The 21,023-nt window shown below is 43.2% G+C and overlaps 1 protein-coding gene across 2 annotated transcripts in view; it reads left to right on the forward strand.

Moving 5' to 3' along the window:
- RAD23B (RAD23 nucleotide excision repair protein B) overlaps positions 1-14,112 on the forward strand; it is a 54,650-nt gene extending 40,538 nt beyond the window's left edge. Inside the window, exons 7-10 of one of the 2 annotated variants that reach the window (XM_073346003.2) lie at positions 1,132-1,261; positions 4,210-4,336; positions 5,630-5,819; positions 12,786-14,112. In XM_073346003.2, coding sequence (XP_073202104.2) covers positions 1,132-1,261; positions 4,210-4,336; positions 5,630-5,819; positions 12,786-12,899 — 561 coding nt within the window. In that variant the 3' untranslated portion in view covers positions 12,900-14,112. Of the gene's footprint in view, positions 1-1,131; positions 1,262-4,209; positions 4,338-5,629; positions 5,820-12,785 lie in introns of both variants that reach the window. The other variant, XM_073346004.2, reaches the window with a different exon arrangement.
- Positions 14,113-21,023: the final 6,911 nt, after the last annotated feature.

The following is a 21,023-nucleotide window of genomic DNA, read 5'->3' on the forward strand; positions in this document are numbered from 1 at the left end:
TCCCTTGTTAGTTGCGACTCATTTTGTGCCTTTTGCCTTTCTGATTTTGTCCCAACATGCTTGTGCTGCTATTTTGTATTCACCTGTAACAATTTGTCCATGTTTCCATTTTTTGTAGGATTCCTCTTTTTTGATTTTTCAAGTTACTAAAGAACTCCTAATGCAGTCATATTGTCCTCTTACTGTTCTTCCTACTTTGCTTTGGATCAGAATAGTTGAGCCTTTAATGTTGTCTCTTTGAGAAACTGTCAGCTCTGCTGAACTCCCAAACCCTTAGATTTTCTTCCCATGGGACCCTATCTACCAGTTCTGAGTTTGTCTGCTTTTTTAAAAGTCTATTGTCCTTATTCAGCTGTTCACTCCTTTCTTTCCTTAGCCAAGAAATGGTTGATTTCATGATTCACTTTCAGCCAAATTACTTTGCACTGTCAGATTCACAACCAATTTCTCTTTAGTCAAAATCAAGTCTAAAATGGGTGCCCCATAGTTATCTCTCCACCTTCTGAAACAAGATGTTATCCTCAAGAAATGTTCCAAGAATTGCTCAGCCCAAATAAGAATATTGAGGGGAGCAATTCAGGAAACTAGATCTGTACCTCTGACAGAGCCCCTTGTAATACAGACTTGCTATTTAAGGGTCCTACATCCTGGTCTACTTCTGAGCTATCGAGTGCTGTAGGCAAGAGTGCTCTTCACCATCCGCCACTGGCAACAAGTGCAATCTTCCCATTTGGATGTGGCCCTTATGACAATTATGTATTGATTTCCTCTATTAAAGTCATACAATGAAGCGCTCATCGTGCAAAAAACATATTAGAACACTGCGCGACTCTGCATTAACTACCAGTAAACTTCCTGGTGCAGTTCAAAATGTTGAGTTTTAACAGAGCACTAAATTGGCGAGACCTCTCTCCCTTTTTTTTCAGTTTATTCAATGCTATATTGAATGATTTGGAGCTGTTTGTAGGTTTTTCAGCAATAGTGTCTGCAAATTTGTAGTGTATTAATGCTTTCTATTTGTAATGAAAGTATTGAGTCTTATTTCTAGGGCAAAGCAAGTGTAGTGAAGCCATTACCGTTGATCTCTACCCGTGAAAATGCTGTAAATTGTAACATGATCCCTGGATTTAGGGTATCCCTGGAGACAGAGAGACTCAAGCCGCAGCGGATCCCCCTCAGGCAGCAAGCACTGGTGCATCTCAATCTTCAGCAGCGGCAGCAGCAGCTGCAACTACAACTACAACTTCTAGCTCTTCGGGAGGTAAGACGGTCTTGGGCGTAAGGGTAGCTGTTACGCAGCCCATCTGTACTAGACGTTTAAGCAGTGGGGTTAAGTTCATGAGGTTTTTCGAAGTGAGAGACAAAAGAGCAGTAGAACTTGCTTGGAAGAAACACTTGTTGTGGGTGGCAAGTTTCAGAGTGGTAGCCATGTTAGTCTGTGTCGGCAAAAACAACGACCTCGCACTTGGTAAGGCAGCTCCCATCCTTTCATGTATTTATACCTGCTCCTGTATTTTCCACTCCATGCATCTGAGGAAGTGGGTTCTAGCCCACGAAAGCTTATGCCCAAATAAATTTGTTAGTCTCTATCGTGCCACAAGGACTCCTCGTTGTTTTTGTTGTGGGTGGGAAGATCTGTAATGTTGGGGCCAAAGTTGGTCAAATTCCCAAATACCACTGTTGGTTTTATACCCACTCTGTGATCCAGTGTGTGTGGTTTTAAGTTTCTGAGATCACAGATATGGACAGCTTCATATTTCCCCAACCTCATCTCTGGCTTCGTATTGTCTAGGATTAGAGTTGTAGCAATACATCACTTCAGAACTTCCCCACTTGTAACCACAGAGAATTAGGTTTAATTTATAAAGGTGTCCATTTTTATATTGCCTACAATAATAGGCAACCCTCCTTGTGCCCACCGAAATTTTTAAACTTACTAGTAAGCTCTTTGGGGCAGGGACTGACTTTTTGTTCTGTGTTTATATAGTGCCTAGCACAACGAGGACCTGGTCCATGACTAGTGCTCCTAGGCACTACTGTAATATAAATAATAATCAGGGTTCTCAAAATGTGGCAAATACTGTTAAGTAGGTGGTCCATGAGAGCCTCCCCTCTCTTGCAACCACAACAATGGTACATGAAAAAGCAATGTTGACAAAATAAAATTAAATATTTCCCGTTTTTTTAATGTAGTAAATGTCCTCTCAGTGCAACTCACTTTTCAATCTTCATCACTGTTTCACTGTTTTTTTCCTTTTTATTGTCCCCTTTCCACCTGTTCTGCATATGTTACTTGACCCTTGGTTGCTTTGCTTCCAGTGATGTGCCTTTCTAGCTAGTGACTCCAGTTTGTCCTGCTGTGTATCCAACCCTAATAGAAGCAGATAGACTGGCTCCACTATTTCTGGCTTCTCCATGCCTCCAGCTGTTTTCAAAGAGGCCTGTAGGAGTAGCTGGAAACAAAGCTAGCACTACATGTCCACCCAGCTCTTAATCTGCTGCCATGAAATGCTCTGTGGGCCATCTCAGTTTGGGCTCTGCTGTACGTAGATCAGTCTTTTGGGTAAGCCTTTGAGGGTGCTTGGGAAGAGGACCTATTCATCAGCATCATACCCCCCTCAAATATAGTACCTCACAGCAGCAGAGAGCTTTTCATTTTTCTGCAGGGGACCCACCAGTTCAGCTACTAAGTTCAGAGGACTCAAACTTGCCTTAACGTAAGCATTTAACAAGTACCTATCCTGTTTATTAAATGCAGTGTGGTTGCTAAGTTACACTACAAAGTATAAAGCTTCAAACATTACTTTTCAAAGGAGCCCCTATAGTTTCTTCTGCATAGTTTTAAAAGTTTGAGGTGGTGTTTGGAGACACTTAAGGGAGTGCACGTGCATCATTGGGAAGGTGGCAAAAGGAGTAACGCTTGGAATTGGCATTCCCAAAATGAAATCTAGTGTGAGGAGGTGGAGAGGGTCAGTGAGCGTGTCAGTTCATTGCTATTGTTAGTCCTTCATATACTAAAAATAAACCAAATTGTCTGCTACATTTTTGTCATTGTAATGACAAGTTTTCTTTAAGTTCTGCCTTTTTTTTGTGTACCAGAATAAAACTACACCCGTGCTGCATATTATAATGCTGCTGCTCTGCATTTTTATCTTTCAGATGTGTATATTTGGGAGGGAGTTGTATGGTGGTCTCCTAGCTATATGGTTCACAGACACCAATTTTTGATCTCCCCTCGGTTAGCAGAAACCTTTGTTTTTCCAGTATGTTGAATCATCCTTCTCTTTATCTAAAAGGCAAAATAAAAAACTGTATGCTTGTTGGAATTAATTAATTCCTCTATAAATTATATAGAATGGAAAACCACCCTTGGAATCTTATGTTCTGCTCTTTAAAAGGTTAGATGTGTGTCTTTATTTGAGGTGATATATTCTCATTACTGTTCATGGGTGGTTGGCAAGTAACTCGCTGAAACAGTTCAATCTGTGAAGGGGTGGGGGGAAAGCCTCTTAAAAGCTGATTTTTTTAGCAGTAAATGCTGGTCCCAAAGAGGCTGAACATTTGTCCACTTTTACTTGATCTCTGCAATTCAGCTGCAGTGGTCTTCAGATTAGATCTCTAGTCACCATCTCATTGGGGTTGGAGACACTTCTTGTAAAGCCACAAGATCCTTTGAACTCGTATATTTTGCTTTATCCCTTCGTATTACATTTTACTTTTTAAATTGAACAGTGTGAAATGTTAGTCCCCAACACAGCCCCACCTTAGGCCTTAAGAGACCAAAGTCTGCTTTTATTTTTTTTTAGTCATTTTCTAAATTCTTGAGCCATGTTGGTTGACATTCTCTTAAACTGAAGTTCTCTGTATAAAGCCACAGAACAGGAGCAGTGTGGTTATTGGTGAGGCAAGCTTTGCTGCCATTTCACTAGTGCACCTCCTCCCTAAGAGAGGAGCCACTTTCATGGGTGAGACAGGTCCTGCTGCCAAGCCCATTCCTTCGTCTGAGCCTGTCCGTAAGAAGGCCATTATGAATACTGTACACTTCAAAGACTTGAGTCACCTTGAAAGGAATTTTACATTACCCTCCAACTCTGAAACTTCAGCTAATTCAGTTTTTTCCTTCCAATATATATTGTTGGTCTCATTTACAGAAGCCTGTTTAGTAACTTGCTTGCTTTTTACTTAAATGTATAACTCTTTATATTGCAGGACATCCACTTGAATTTTTACGAAATCAACCTCAGTTCCAGCAAATGAGACAAATTATTCAGCAGAATCCTAATTTGCTGCCAGCATTGCTACAGCAAATAGGACGGGAAAACCCCCAGCTACTGCAGGTGACTTAAGCACCATGGGATAACGTGTCTAGATCAGGCAAGGGCGCTTTAATACATCAATACTAGCAATGTGCCCTCTTATTTTTGGGGTGTGAAACAATTTCATGACTGGAAAGTACTGGAATGGACGCTTTCTTTCTGCACCTCACCCAATTTGGCCACAAACTGAAGTACTAGATACTGTCGAAGAGTTCATAGAATCCTAGAAGATTAGGGTTGGAAGAGACCTCAGGAGGTCGTCTACTCCAACCCCCTGCTCAAAGCAGGACCAGCACCAACTAAATAATCCCAGCCAGGGCTTTGTCAAGCCAGGCCGTAAAAACTTCTAAGGATGGAGATTCCACCATCTCCCTAGGTAACCCATTCCAGTGCTTCACCACCCTCCTAGTGAAATAGTGTTTCCTAATATCCAGCCTAGACCTCCCCCACTGCAACTTGAGACCATTACTCCTTGTTCTGTCATTTCCCACCACTGGGAACAGCCGAGCTCCATCCTCTTTGGAACCCCCCCTTCAGGTAGTTGAAGGCTGCTATCAAATCCCCCCTCACTCTTCTCTTCTGCAGACTAAACAAGCCCTTAGCCTCTCCTTATAAGTCATGTGCCCCAGCCCCCTGATCATTTTTGTTGCTCTCCGCTGGACTCTCTCCAGTTTGTCCCCATCCTTTCAAAACTGGATGCAATACTCCAGATGTGTCCTTACCAGTGCCAAATAGAGGGGAATAATCACTTCCCTTGATCTGCTGGCAATGCTCTGACTAATGCAGCTCAATATGCTGAGTCACTGTCCTTAAATCCTTAAGATACGCTTGTAAATTCTCCTAGTTTTCATTTTCTTTAGAAGTACCATCTCTCAAATTATAAGTATGGTGAGTGGGTTGGGAAGGAAGAAGTCAGAAGCTTTTTTCCGAAAAGGGGAGCTATTGAGACTCAACTGAATTACGATCAAATGTTAGCAATAGAAGGTAGGTATTCCTTTAGTAATACCTGTGACAAGCTAACCTTCCTCAGTAGCTGTCTTTTTGGCCAGTGAGAATAATGGAGAAACCGCCTTAGTTCCTGCACAGAATGCATGACAGCTTATTTCCTTTACATGGGGTGCAGAGTGTGTAAGGGAGTAAAGAGAGAGCTGCAACTTGACTATGGTAACCATAACAGCTTCTCTTCTCAGTCAGAACCTGCCAAGCATTATTCTCAAAATTAACCAGGCTTCCAAAATATTTCTCTAGACCACTTTTAAAGTTGCCTGTTTGCAGGACTGAACATGCTTTATTTCAGTGTATTGCTTCCTTTTGTTCTCCCATGCACCACAGCAAATCAGCCAACATCAGGAGCATTTTATTCAGATGTTAAATGAGCCAGTTCAAGAGTCTGGTGGCCAAGGAGGAGGTGGCGGTGGTGGGAGTGGAGGAGTAGCAGAAGCTGGAAGTGGTCAGATGAACTACATTCAAGTAACACCTCAGGAGAAAGAAGCTATAGAGAGGGTAAGCTGCCTTTTTTGGGTTTAAAATACTTTACATGCTCTTGCTATCTTTTTTTCTCCCAAGATTAGACATTGTGCAGGTTAAAACATGCACTAAAGCTGTATGTGAAGTTGATACCTTACTGCTATGAATCATCTTAATTTTCCAGTGTCCGATTTGCAGTCTGTTATAGTCTTGGCCTGCTGGAAATCATGTCTTTGCTGATAGGCCATTGCTTCCCAACCTCTTCTGGAACTTGCCTTTTTAGAAGAGAAGCTCGTAAAAGGCCATGCAATTGCAATCACAGCACTGCGATTTGAAGTGGCCAAAGGTCCACTGTGTACATACATAACTGAGTGAGTATAGAGCTCTATTTAGGAAGAGGGTAAAACAAAAGTTCTTCTTCGAGTGATTGCTCATATCTATTCCAATTAGGTGTGCGCATGCCATGTGCACAGTCATCTGAAAGTTTTTTCCCCTAGCAGTACCCGTCAGGTCGGCTGTGGAGCGGCGCCTCCATAGCGCTCTATACAGACCCTGCCGACCCGGCGCCGCCTCTGTTCCTTCTTACTGCCAGTGACGGTCTTTGGAACTGTGGCGTCTTGCTCAGCAAGCTCTCTACGTTTCCCTAGTTCTGTTTACTTAGTGTTTGTTTTCCTTAGTTTGTTCATTTATTAGTGTAGTGTTAATAGTTCGCTGTCGGGAGTGGGGGTTCTCCTTCAACCCGACTGCACTCTCCTTGGGGACTCAGGGCATGCCTAAGTCCCAGGATTCAAACCCTGCAAGTCCTGCAACAAGCGTATGCCAACGGGCAACCCCCATGACGCTTGCTCGACGTGTCTGGGAAAAACACATCAGGTGGATACGCGCAGGATTTGCAAAGGGTTTCACCTGAGAACGAAGAAGGAGCGGGACTTCAGACTGACGCAGCTCCTCATGGAGGCAGCTCTTAGACCGCAACCAGCATCGGCGCGGCAGGACCCGGCACTGAGTGCATCGGTGCGTAGCATCCCGGCAGCAGCGGAGATGACTCTGCGGAAGGGCTCTGGAAGAGACCTGCAGCGTCGCTGCTCTCCGGTGCGGAAACCATCGGAGATGACTTGGCACTGGTCCCATTCTCTGGGTCAGAAGCTGCACCGGAATCAAGGGAGGAGTGGTTCCCTGACTTCGGGACTGAACCCCTTGGAACCGGCCAGTGGGGCGTTTCCCAGGGAGGAGCCCCCAGTGCCGAAAACTTCGGAGCCAGCACTGTAGACTTCAGTCCCGCAAGGGGCGTCGTTGAGTCCGGTGCAATTGTACTCCCTATGTCAGGTAGTGGAGAAGGTACAACTGCCTTCCACCCCAGACACATTTGAGTCCACGAGAGACCTCATAGACATGATGGCACCGCAGTCCCCGGCCCTTCGCACCAAGCCCCCAATGCCACAGCGTGTGATAGCATCCCGCAGAAAGCCTGCAATGCTCCGCCCCTCGGCGCCACCAGGGACAAGACACCACTCTGAGTCCTAACACTTCTCAGAGTCCTAATCCCCAAGGCAAGGGTGGGGGGGTGTGATCCATTCTAGACCTGTGAGGACTCAACGAATTCACGGTGAAGTTAAAGTTCAGTATGGTCTCCCTGAGCATGATTACCCCTTCCCTGGATCCGGGAGACTGATACGCCACCCTCAACATGAAAGACGTGTACTTTCACATAACCATTTGCTTCACGCACAGGCGATTTCTAAAGTTTGTGGTCGACCACAAACACTTTCAGTTCAAGGTCCTTCCATTCGGTCTCTGGACAGCCCCCTGAGTTTTCTCCAAGTGCATGTCCATCGTAGCAGCCTTTCTTCACAAGAGACAGGTGCTGGTATACCCCTACATCAACGGCTGGCTGCTCAGGGGGCGCACCAGAGAGCAGGTGGAATCTCGGGTCCGGTTCATCAGATCCACTCTCGAGAGACTGGGCCTCCTCCTTAATGTGAACAAGTCAACCTTGTCTCTGACCCAGAGAATAGAGTTCATCGGGGCAGTGGTGGACTCAGTGCAGGCAAGAGCATTTCTGCAGGAGACATAATTCCAAGCCATGTAAAACATCATTCCAGGCCTCAGGCAATTCCCGACCACTACTGTTAGGGGTTGACTACATCTCCTTGGCCACATGGTCGTGGTCCGGCATGCCAGGCTGAGGCTCAGACTTCTGCAAGCGTGGCTTGCGTCAGCCTATCGCCTGGGACACGAGAACCTGGAATTAGTAGTGATGGTACCAGAGCACATACTCAAGTCCTTCCAGTGGTGGCTTGACCCTCAGACGGTGTGCAAAGGAGTCCCCTTCCACAGCCCTCCTTGTCCCTGGTAACGGATGCATTGACTCTGGGTTGGGGTGCGCATTTGGGAGATCTACAAACGCAGGGCCTATGGTCTCTGGACGAGCTCTCCCTTCATATCAACATCAAGGAGCTCAGGGTGGTACGCCTAGCATGCCGAACTTTTTGGGCCTGGCTGCAAGGCCAGTGCATGGCAATGAGGACAGACCAACATCGCTACCGTGTTTTACATCAACAAACAGGGAACACCTCCATCCCCAGATTAGACAGCCAGTTCTTGGGTGGAACCTGAACTTGGTCCTCTCCAATCTAATGGGGCCCCTGTTTGAACTGGTGGCGACTTGCTCCTTCCTCTATCTGTCGTACAAGGTAGCTTTTCTGGTCGCCATTACCTCAGTATGAAGGGTGTCTGAGTTGAAGGCCCTCACCTCTGACCCACCTTACACGGTCTTCCACTAAACCATTCAGAAAGTCGAACCAGCTTTCATAGCGGTGGCATCAGCATGTACGAGTTAGCCAAAATCCTAGCTCCAGCAGTTACAGCACACTCTACAAGGGCACAGGCCTCATCAGTGGCTTTCCTGGCCCAAGTCCCAATCCAAGAAATCTGCCGGGCAGCGACTTGGTCCTCGGTGCATATGTTCACCTCTCATTACGCCATCGTCCAGCATGCTAGAGATGAAGCAGCATTCGGCAGAGCAGTGTTCCAATCAGCAATTCCATGACTCCTACCCCACCACCTAGGTCAGGCTTGGGAGTAACCTAATTAGAATTGATATGAGCAATCACTTGAAGAAAGAATGGTTACTCACCTTCTTGTAACTGTTGTTCTACGAGATGTGTTGCTTATCTCCATTCCAAACCCACCTGCCTTCCTCTCTGTCAGAGTAGCCATCAAGAAGGAACTGAGGAGGCGCCAGGTTGGCAGGTTATATGTGGAGCGCTATGGAGGCGCCTCTCCAGGGGGCTCCACAGCCAACCCGACGGGTGCTGCTAGGGGAAAAAACTTTGACAGCTGTGTTTGCGGCACGCACCCACCTAATTGGAATGGAGATGAGCAACACATCTCAAAGAACAACAGTTACAAGAAGGTGAGTAGCTGTTCTTTTTTGCGAAAGCTTCAGATACCAATGCCAGAAGTGTAATAGTGGTTTTAGTAATGTGCAGAGGGAGTGCTTTTGTACCTTTAAAATTGATTCCTAAACTATTCAGACTGGCTCTGAACTTTCATAGGAAGTAGATGAAAGTCACTGTTTGAGTTTTTGCTCTGTAGGTTGCTAAAAATACTAGTAAACATCTATATAAACTTGCAGATCTGCAAGCCCTGGAAACCTAATGCAGTGAATGCATTAAATTCCATTTGCTGCTCAATAAAGGTGACACACATACACATGCAGTAATTTGGAACCAAATGAAACTTGAACAGTTGGGACGACAATTTGTAGAATAGACTGAGGCTGCATTATTTTGCTAACTGGAAGCGTAGCTGTGGAATTTTGAAGTAGTTACACTTGAATGCTCCAATCCAGTAAAATGCATGATGATTTTTACCTCTACATACCAACACTAAGGAAGTAGTTAAGTATCTAAATCTGGATTTGTATGTGTAATGCTTCCATGCAGTTCTTTTAAAACCCAGGTTTTTTTCTATAAATAGTTGTAAAGGAATAATTCCTAGGGCTGTCAGACGATTAAAAAAATTAATAGAATACCATTTATTTAAATATTTTTGGATGTTTTCTACATTTTCAGGTGTATTGATTTCAATTACAACACCGAATGCAAAGTGTACAGGTGTTCACTTTATATTTATTTTTTATTACAAATATTTACACTGTAAAAACAAAAGAAATAGTATTTTTCAGTTCACCTACTACAAATACTGTAGTGCAATCTCTTTATCATGAAAGTTGAACTTACAAATGTAGGTTTCAGAGTAACAGCCGTGTTAGTCTGTATTCGCAAAAAGAAAAGGAGTACTTGTGGCACCTTAGAGACTAACCAATTTATTAGAGCATAAGCTTTCGTGAGCTACAGCTCACTTCATCAGATGCATATCGTGGAAACTGCAGCAGACTTTATATATACACAGAGAATATGAACCAATACCTCCTCCCACCCCACTGTCCTGCTGGTAATAGCTTATCTAAAGTGATCATCAGGTGGGCCATTTCTTTTCTTTTTACAAATGTAGAATTATGTACAATAAAAACCCACATTCAAATATAAAACAACGTAAAACTTTAGAGCCTACAAGTCCTTGTTCAGCCAATCACTCAGACAAACAAGTTTGTTTACATTTGCAGAAGATAATGCTGCCCACTTCTTGTTTACAGGTTTACAATGTCACTTGATAGTGAGAACAGGCGTTTGCATGGCACTGTTGTAGCAAATGTCGCAAAATATTTACATGCCAGGTGTGCTAAAGATTCATATGTCTCTTGATGCTTCAACCACTATTCCAGAGGAATATCTGCTCGATAACGATCCAAAGCAGTGCAGACCGGCGCATTCCATTTTCATCATCTGAGTCAGATGCCACTAGCAGAAAGCTAATTTTCTTTTTTGACGGTTTGGCTTCTGTTGTTTCTACATCAGTGTTGCTTTTTTAAGACTTCTGAAAGCATGCTCCATGCCTCATCCCTCTCAGATTTGGGAAGACACTTCAGATTCTTAAATTTTGAGTTGAGCGTTGTAGCTCTTTTTAGAAATTTCATATTGCTATCTTCTTTGCATTTTGTCAAATTTGCAGTGAAAGTGTTCTTAAAACAATGTGTTGAGTCGTCATTTGAGACTGCAATAACATGAAATATATGTCAGAATGTGGGTAAAACCGAGCAGGAGACCTACAATTCTCACCTAAGGAGTTCAGTCACAAATGTAATTAACATTTTTTTAATGAGCGTCATCAGCATGGCAGCATGTCCTCTGGAATGGTGGCAGAAGCACAAAGGAGCATACGAATATTTAGCATATCTGGCACGTAAATACCTTGCAATGCCAGCTACAAAAGTGGCATGCAAACGCCTGTTCTCACTTTCAGGTGATGTAATTAAGAAGTGGGCAGCGTTATCTTCTGCAAATGTAAACAAACTTTCTCTGAGCGATTGGCTGAACGAGAAGTACGATTGAGTGGACTTGTAGACTCTAAAGTTTTCCATTGTTTTGTTTAAGTGCATTGTTTCATTGTTTTGTTTAACAAAAATACCCTACATTTGTAAGTTGCCCTTAAATGATAGAGATTGCACTACTGTACTTATATGAGGTGAATTGAAAAATACTATCTTTTGTTTATCATTTTTACAGAGCAAATATTTTTAATAAAAAATAATATAAAGTGAGCATTGTACACTTGGTATTCTGTGTTGTAATTGAAATCGATATATTTAAAAATGAAGAAAAACATCCTAAAATATTTAATAAATTTCAATTGGTATTCTGTTTAACATTGTGATTAATCGTAATTAATTTTTTTAATCAATCATGTGAGTTAACTGCGATTGACAGCCCTAATAATTCCCCCTAAAATTGTGGAAATGTTTGTATATTTCATTGAAATTTTGAATTCTTCCAATGGAGCTCCCTGATTCTGCAGCAGCTTTTGGAATAACCATAAGAAAGGTGGGGTAGGTCAGGCAGGGTTGGTGAAGGAAAATTGGTATGCACGAAAATAGCTCATTTTCCTCATGCAGCCTGCACAATAAGACTCCTGTCTCTATCTAGGGTCGCCTCAACCTGCTGTTTTCTCTTCTAAATTCATTTTTATGCAGTAAAGGATTAACTCTAAAACAGCTTCAAAACCTCATAGAGTGTAACATCTTTTCCTAGCAGATGCTCAGCACACTGCAGAGCTCCAATGCCTTATGTGGTGTCACCCCTGCACGCTCCCTAGAGGTGCACCATGATAAGTCTCTAGAGTTAATTAGGGATTGATATCCTCTCCTAGTTAAGAGCACCCAGTGTCTCAGACTAAGCGTTGGTTTTGTATTAATTTAGAATATGTGCAGGTTGCTCTGAGGCTTTTAAGAAAATCTTGTGACAGAAAATACAAATTCCTTAACCTGACTGACATGTAGTTAGCTAAAATGAAGACACAAGCAGAAGTGTAAAGTGGATAAATCCAGCACTCACTTTTATCCACCCAAACCTAATCAAATGGTCAGAGGTTAATGGTCTTCACAGCAGCAATTGCACTTGCCTGCTCGCTCAGTTAAAATCAAACACTCTTTTTGCTATAGTCAGGTTCCCCAGTGTCATTGCACACTAGACCCTGTTTGCTACAATCTATACTTGTTACTAAAGGCACCGAACTATCATACTATTCATATTTAAAATGTGCTTTGTGTTGAATGAATTTTAGCTACAGCAGTGCAACATTCAGATGCTATTTCCTGGTGCCTGTTTTATAACTTATTACAGCAGTGAAAGCAGAGATGTGTCTTAATATACTCAGTCAGACTGACATAGCCACATTTTAAATGAGAACTTAATTTGATCTTACCACAAGAAACCAAATAAAAAATCTCTAGTAAATAAGGGATAGGAAGAGAAGCCTAACTGTGGTCACAATGTTTATTTGAACAAATGGCTTAAATGGTGAAATCCTAATGTAGTAAACATTCCAGGAGCTTTAATATACTTAAATGTAGTGGTTTCTAAATACATGTCTCTTCTTTAGTTAAAGGCATTAGGATTTCCTGAAGGACTTGTGATACAAGCATATTTTGCTTGCGAGAAGAATGAAAACTTGGCTGCCAATTTTCTTCTACAACAGAACTTCGATGAAGATTGAAAGGGAGAGACTTTTTTTATCTCACGCTTCACACCAGTGCATTACACTAACTTTGTTCACTGGATTGTTTGGGGGTATTTGGGCTCATATCCACAATACTTGGTGTATGGCATGGGGGGAGGGAGAAGAAAACATAGGAAACGAAGTAAGAATAAATAAAGCATGTCTGCTTTAAAGTGGCAGATGCAGCAAATCACACAGTGTAAAATACTATACAACCAAAAATCAGCTTCTGCAGGTATTTAGTTCCTTCTGTACACTGTAGGTTACCTTTTTTTCTAGGGTTTCACTTTTACTGTACTAGTTCCAGAAACTTAGTGTAATGCCCTGCTTCATGTTTCTTTTTACTTAACATTGGTATTGGAAAATAGCTTTTGCTACCTAGAATCTACAATCTGTATTTCATGGCAACACTGGATAATGGCTTTGTGAAATCTAAAACAATTGAGCAACTGTAAACCTACATGCCAAAATATAGGTGGTTATTTTGCTGCTTCAGATGTATTAAATTTAGTGCAAGAAGCCCATGATTTCATGTTAAATGCTGGATTTAAAAGAAGAATGCCTTCAAATGAAAACTCATTACTGTTATGTTAAAATTTGTTGATCATTGAATTAAACTCCCTTCTAACATGATCTGGGAAGTTGTATACTACAGGCAAACTTATTTTCCTGTTTACGTCTTTTCTTTTTGGGGGAAAAAGGATAGCTATCTAATTACTGTTTACTTCAATGTTATGTTGCAGTAAAGGTTTTAAAAACAACCGTTGCATGTTTGGTTTTGATGTATCCCTTTTTGTGAATTGAGCACTTTCTTTGGTCAGCAAAAAAAAAATTTAAACTTCACTTCTCTCCATCATAGGGAAATATTATTTATTAAGTCAGATTCCACCGTACTTCCTGTTTTATTAAAGTTGTTTCACCAATGCAGCTGGAAGTATTTCAAAACCAGGTATCTAATGTTTGTAATACCTTTGCTTTATTTTTTTCATCTTCTGTGAGAATGTAGGACCACTTTAAGGCTATTGGCATTGTATTGCTCTTGAAAGGATTGTAATGTTCCAGGAACTTCTTTTCAGGAAGGACATTGTGTCTATAAATTGCTGTGTGGGGGAATTCAGAACCTGAGAATTAGGCGAACAATCAAGTTGTTGCATCCCAAAAGATTATGCACATCTACTTTTCCTTCTATTAAAAGTAAGCTCTAATTGTAGAGTTCTGAGTCTTATTTCTTGGTGCCCCGTTGTCAGTTATTTTGAGTGCTGAGTGGCTAATTCAGTGAACCTCCCTGTTAAATACATTTTGGCTTGGCAGAGACAACTTTAACTCTGGTGCAGTGCTGAGGAGGAAAATTAATTTTACTTCCTTCAAAAATCTCTCGTACAACATTTCCTGAACATGGGCTGAAGAGAAGTCATAACTTTTTAGCTATAAAGCAATAACTCTCTAAACTATGTGTTTAACTTTTGATCTCTTCATCCTTATTCATCTGTCTTTAATGGCACAATTCTGACCGGATGAGGGATTTTATACATGGAATATGTAGTCAGTATGCCGACTGATCTTATTGTTCACTGTCTACAATGAGTCATATACCTTGAAAAAGGGGATGAGGTGGGGGAGAGTAAAACAAATACATAGCTCCCAGGCTGGGATTTCATCTTTGCATTGACTAGCTACACTGTACAAAGACTTTCAGTGCCTAGAATAATGAGCTTCACTGTGCCCTGTGGCTTAACTAAACAGAGTTCTCTGCTCCTCTGTAGCCTTCAATTGTGTTTTAGTTTTCTGATGTTTCTCTTATTCATTAAACTTTCATTGCAACTCCTTAGCGTCTTTCATGGTTACATAATACCCTTGAGTGCTAACACTGCAACAATATGGCATGGTATCATAGCCAGCTCTAGAGACCAGTAAATAGTTCCACACTGATCTTTTAACCTTTGCAGTTTTACAAAATTTAACTTCAGGACTTCAAAAAACAAAAGAACTTCAATACACTTCAGATAATTTAAGCATGAGCATCAGTCCCGTAAGCATGGTTTCACAAAAAGTTGGTCAAGATTAGCCCCTTTTACCTGTAGAACATTGTTATATTCAGCATAAGCGTCACTACTAGATACAGTGACTGTAGACTGGTAATACTATGCACCTGAACTAGTGCTGGGAAAATGAGTAAAACTTTTATCCTGGATGCAGGCTGAGACAAATCCCAGCCACTCCTTAGCGGCAGCTGGAAAGGCACATCTCGTAGAAGTCAAGTTTTTAAGTAGGTAGGAATATGACCTAAACAAGTCACCCTCTTATTATCTCCAGTCTTCCTTCAAGTAAAGGTCCCAGGGCCAGGAACTGTTTATGTGGAGATCGGCTGTTCTGCTTTCGCACGTTGCTAGGTGTGCTGGGCTTCTTGGATGAAAAAGGTTCACTTAAAGTCTCAGCTCTGCTATTTATGTCCCTAGTCCTCTATGCTTCCCCTTTCAAAGAGCAGGGGTGGTTATTCTTGTCCCAATCACAAATCCTCTCCTGGACCTAACTGTAGCTGAAGAGTTTAGAGCAGGGGTGGCTAAACTGCGGTTTGGGTGGTGCCCTCCCCATTCTCTGTCCACCAGGCCCGGGGGAGGGGCAACAGCAGCAGCTAGGGGCTTCCGAGAGATGACTGGTGCCTGCTGAGAGTAAGGGGGCACTATGTAAAGGTTTGTGGTCCTGCCCTCCCCCCAATAGCTTGAGTGTCACACCCTCAGCGGCCCCTCTCTGCAGCTCCCCGAAGTTAGCTCTGTGTGGAGAGGCAGAGACCTCCTGGTCCATGAGGTACTCCCCCTCCCCCTTTTGGGAGGTTAGGTAGGCAAATGTGTGGCCAGTGTCACTTCTGAAGCTTAGTCGGAGGGTGTGACTAAGAGTTTTGAAATGAAATTGTCCATTTGGAAAATGAAAAGTTGGATTGTTATGAAATAAAATAACGGACAATGCCTTTGAATTTACTGAACTATCCAAACTGTTTTTTTTTCATTAGCCCTAGTCATAATCCTTGAGGGGACATTGTACAAAATGGTTACTGAACTAAGCTGTTACAACCGTGGTCAGGCTCTGTTGCTCATGCTTGAAGACCGTAAATAGCAGACAAACAAGAGGACTTGCCAAGGGAGAGAGTGGTTACTAAATGTGGTTTGCAGAGATGCTGGAATGCTGAGTGCAAACAAAATGGATCCTATTCCACTTCGCCCTCTTGATGCCCATTTTGCAAGATGCATGGAAGTGGCCAGTGAAAGAAAAGTTTAAATGGGTAGTGAGGTGCCACCTTTGTAATCGCTGTTAGTCTAGTGCTGTTAGCTAGTTTCTAATTTGTCTAATTAGTGTGTTACATGCATGAGTCTTTTCTTAGTACTAGCTCAGTCAGGAATCGGGATGTTCACTGTGACAAGAACCTTGAGCTTGTACTATAGATAAAATATCAGGGTTGCTCTGAATAGCTTCCCCCTCCTGAAATAAGAAATGAACATTGGTTGGGCAAGAGATTAAAACATGAATAATAAGCAATTTAATGCTGCTTTTAACTCAAAATGCACTTTAGAAAAGAAACTGGTATCCGGGAAGTCTATTGTCCACAAATTTCGTTAGGATCAATCTTCTCCATGCAGATCACTCAATCTTGAGTGGTTTTAGTTGTCAATAAATAGGACCATCTAAAGTCATGTTACTGCTGTTCACCTCCCCCTCAGCCCCCCGCCATCTGCAGAATAACAATCAAACATTATTGGTACTAGGAAATCCAGCAGCAACTGTTGGTGTTCAGGGCCTGGTGTTTTCTGCACCTCCGCCCATGCAGCAATGCTTAGAAGTAGATCATAAAAAGCTTTAAGCCTCTAACTTAAAGGTAATAATGTGTGAGCAAATCCTCAGTGCCCTCATGGGGGAGCATCTTTGGAATTCCTCTTGGCTGAGATGACAAGGACTCAGACATGATACGTGAGGGATAGTCCTGTACCAAGTAAGTCTTTCAGTGGTTTGTTGTGGTCTCGGTGATGGATTCATTGCTGTTTGTTCATTCATTTGGGTTTTAAAGACCGCAGCCTTGGCTAAGAAAACAGGTGAATTAATCTGTAGTTCATACATGAGAGAATTTTTAGAGCTAGTCATCACTTCTCAAGTTCTGATTTTTTTTCAATGAAAAACTTTGAATGGAAATCCCCTGAAAACTTTTTGTTTGGTCGTCTCTCTCTCCCCCCTCCTCACCTCTCTCTCCCCCCCTCCGCACCTCCCTGCTGTAGTGTTTCTATGTATTGCAGTATGCAGTACCGCCTGCTGCCAGGGTGGCTGGTAGCCCCTAGAGTTGCTGCTACGCTGGGCTGTCATTAGAGGGCTTGAGCCGATTAACTGCAGGCAGCAGAGGGATGAAGCCCTGAGAACAGTGTTCTGGGGAGCTATTTCAGAGCATGTGCTCACTGCTCCTGCTTTTCTAGACCCAGTAGGAATGTTGCAAAAGCTGAATTATTCTAATTGTCTTGAATTTTCTACTGTTATTTGAAAACGAAGGATAAGGGGGGTGGCGGGTGTGTTTGGTAAGAAGAGTACTCAGGCTGGAGGGTTGAGGAAGTTGGATGGGAGCGATACTCAGAGTCTGTTGGATGGCAGAGGTTTCTGAGCTGAGGGGGTTGGTTCTGAGCGGTAAAGATTAAGTAGAAAGAGGGGTCTGGGGCATTAATGATGTGAAGGGAAGGGTCTCTGAGGAGTTAGAGGTTTGGGGAGCTCAGGGGGCCTGAGAAGTTGCCAAGTCAGCCAGGGCACAGGTCAGTTTGGCAAGCTTGAGTGCAGGGGCAAATGGAGTCCACTAACGAATGGGAGTGTGGGTGAAATGGTGGTATCTGCGTGAGGAGGGAGACAGGAGGAGAGGTGGCAGGGAGAGAACAATAAAGGGGTCACAGAAGGATAAAAGCCATATGTTGTTATACACAGACACTCTTCTGAGGTCGTCTCAATATAATTTCACCTGGGCTGCTTGTCTGCCGGTGTGACCCTGCTTGGAGAAAAGGAAGCTGACAGGTAAAACTCTTTCACCATGTGAATGTAGTGGTCAGAAATTTTTTTACTTGCCGCACTTCCATCCACACACATCTTTTTAGCTGCTTTTTCGGCTTCTTTACAATTCCCCCCCCCCCCCCTTTCCTATTTGAGCTGATTGGAGAGGGAGAACCTGGCTAAACAGCACATTTCGTGGTCATACTATTGCTTGTTTTATTTGTACCTACGGCTAATTTAAGGTCATTCAATTCCCCCCTTGACAATTCAGAGGGTCATGGGTACTATCAAGGGGCTGGTAATGTGGAGTTCATTTTGACAATTCATTCTGTCAGGATTATGGGAAACTGGCATATCTTTAATTCAAGACCTGTTGGCACTTGTCTTGAATTCTAAATAATTGTGACCTACAGAACAGTGCCAAGGAAATTGCTGGAAGTACTTAATCTCAGAAGAGCAGCGGGGTTGAGATAGGAAGTTATCAAAATGCATGAAATGCAGTGCTAAATAAACTAATTTTTGCAATCCCTGTATGATATGACTCAGTGCCAAGTGAGGGCATAGAAATCTGCAGTATGCAAGTTTTTTTCCCCCCATGCCACATGTTTCCAGTGGCCCAGGTAATGTGACAGTTCTCACACATTGGAGGAAATGTGAACCTAAATATGAAGGGATTGCAATATACAGAGAGAAGACTGGCTATTCTGTGCACCTGTTTCCGTTCCATAGGATATAAGGCCTAGATTGCTGTTCAGAATCAAATTAGCTGATTGGCATTCCCAAAATACTTTTCCTTTGCAGTGGGCCGATGCCGTGACTTTGTTACTGCATTGCGTCCTATAGCCTAGGAGAGTGCAAGTTACTCTGTTTACAAACTGCGAGAGCTGAGGAGGAGGATGTGACTCCCTCCATGGAAGAATAAAGCAATCTCTTGGGTGTATGACATGCTGGCCCTGACGTTGGGCGGGGTTGGGTGAACATTCCAGGGTGCAGTCAGCAAGGCAGCTTGCTTCTGAGCTGTTGCCTGCAAGCTTGCTTAGAGGTTCAAGTCAGGTCCGTGCAAAAGTCTCTCCTGCTGCCATCAAAAATCTCTCAAGAGCCACCTCCCTACACCACTTATGGGAGGGGAGGGCTGGTTGGGAGGGAGCTAAGGATGCAAACAAGGGGGATGGGAGATTTACTAGATGAGTGGATGTGACCCCATATTTTCTAACCTTGTTTGGGAAAAGCAGTTTCACGATCGAAGGGGGATACACAAAACGAGGCTGAGTTTGGGAGCTTCTGCACGGTGCACCGCTCTAGCCTCAGAGAAGGCTGCTTGCCTGCCTTGCAGAGTGTCGAATGAGCATTGATGCTGCCTAGGAGAAAACAGGATCTTTGGAAAGAAGGAGTGCAGGATGAGCAAAGTCTTGTGAGCAGGATCAAATACAGTAAGACTAGGTGCATCACCAAGTTGGGAGGAGGGGCGGGATTACTTCCATCCTCTGTGTATTTCAATTTAAAATGAAGGAAATTAAAGATGCATGTTAATTTGTGTCGGGATGATTTTTTTTTTTTTTTTTTAAAGTTGCAGCTTGAAGTTGCTCAGAGTTTGGAATGTTTCACAGTGTCCTAGGGTGAATGGATTAGGAGGAAGAGTGCAGGTGAGGCGGTCAGAGGTGGATGATAAATTGCAGAATCCTACAACATATTTATTTATCACAGGGCAATTACCTCAACATATGTGGGGTGTGGGTGTTAATGCATTTTAAAAGTATCTGAGTTGGACTCGCTTCCTTGTCTATTAAAAGTTGCATATGTTTGCAGTTGGCTGTATTGAGCCAATAGTCTGAATGCGATTTTTAGTATGTAATTGTGTAGGCTGTAATGTTATTCCAAATAGGAGTGTGTAAATCTAAGTACAAATAAAACCCCACATGGAATTTCCTGGGGGACAGCCTGGAACTGGGAATGCAGCATTTCACATCTGGGTGAAAGAGAGAATATTTTATTTCCAGCTTGAGCAAAGGAAATAAGAATGTTATTTAACAGATCTGAACAGGCTAAAGATTACTACAATTCTAATTAACTTCCATTCACATGAGAAGTGGTGATAAGTGATGTTCGCATGACTTGATTATTGGAATATATTTGTCACTATGATGTTAAAGGCAGAGCTGGTAGCATCACGTATATCATTGTTTCCCTTTATGAGATTCTTGTTTTCAGTTGTTTATAACTTTGCAAATTTAAACCATTGGCCTTTGGCTGAATTTTTGAGGAAATTTTCTGCTAAACCAGTTTGGCCATTTCCGAATGAGATTAGGGGAAAACCATTTTTCCAAGTTAGTTTTTTTAAATAACCGTTTTGTTGAGAGGCTCTAGCACATCCACGGTTTTGAGCGAGGGCTTGACAAATGTGGTGGCTGGGATATGACTTTTGCTGTTCCCCTGAAAAACTGCCCAAGTCTGGCCTGTGAAAATCTCTACACATGGCCCTAGAGAGCTGGGGAGCTACATTCACTGAAGGGTCCGTCTGCTCTGACCACGCCCCTCCCCTCACGGTTCCTAGTGCCGACAAGCCCCACCCCCGACAAGGCATGCTCCATCCAGGGGCTGAACGGGATTTCCCCGACGGGTACTGCTCCCCACAGCCAGCCACTGCTGTGGGGCTCAGCACAGGAACTGAGGGCAGGAAGACTCTCTCTCTCCGATGTTCTCAGTGCTCCTCCTGGTTCTTAGCACAGGAGAGGAGGAGAAAACAACCTGATTGAAATGCAGAGGAGAAAAGAGCTGGACAGGCAAAGGGGTTGATTGGGCAAGGAGTTTTGGGGGAGAAGACTAGAGCTGGAAGCCATGGGGATGTTGAGTGAGGAGTTGGGGAGGAGGGTCGGGGGGGGGACCTGAGATTGCACGTGCAGTCCAGGGAGCAAGGAGAGACTGGGACTTGACCAAGGAATCTGGGATGGAGACTGGGACTGCGATGGCGAGCTGGAGGTTGGGAGATGGTAGTATGGAGCTAGGGAGAAGAGACCGGACTGGCACAAGGGCAGGCTGGAGTGGGTAGGGCAGAGGGGGTCAGGTTTTGGGGGAGGCAACCGGGACGGAAAGCTCTGTGGTCACAAGTGTACA

The sequence above is a fragment of the Lepidochelys kempii genome, chromosome 5 (assembly GCF_965140285.1).
Source record: "Lepidochelys kempii isolate rLepKem1 chromosome 5, rLepKem1.hap1, whole genome shotgun sequence".
Classification (NCBI taxonomy): Eukaryota; Metazoa; Chordata; order Testudines; family Cheloniidae; genus Lepidochelys; species Lepidochelys kempii.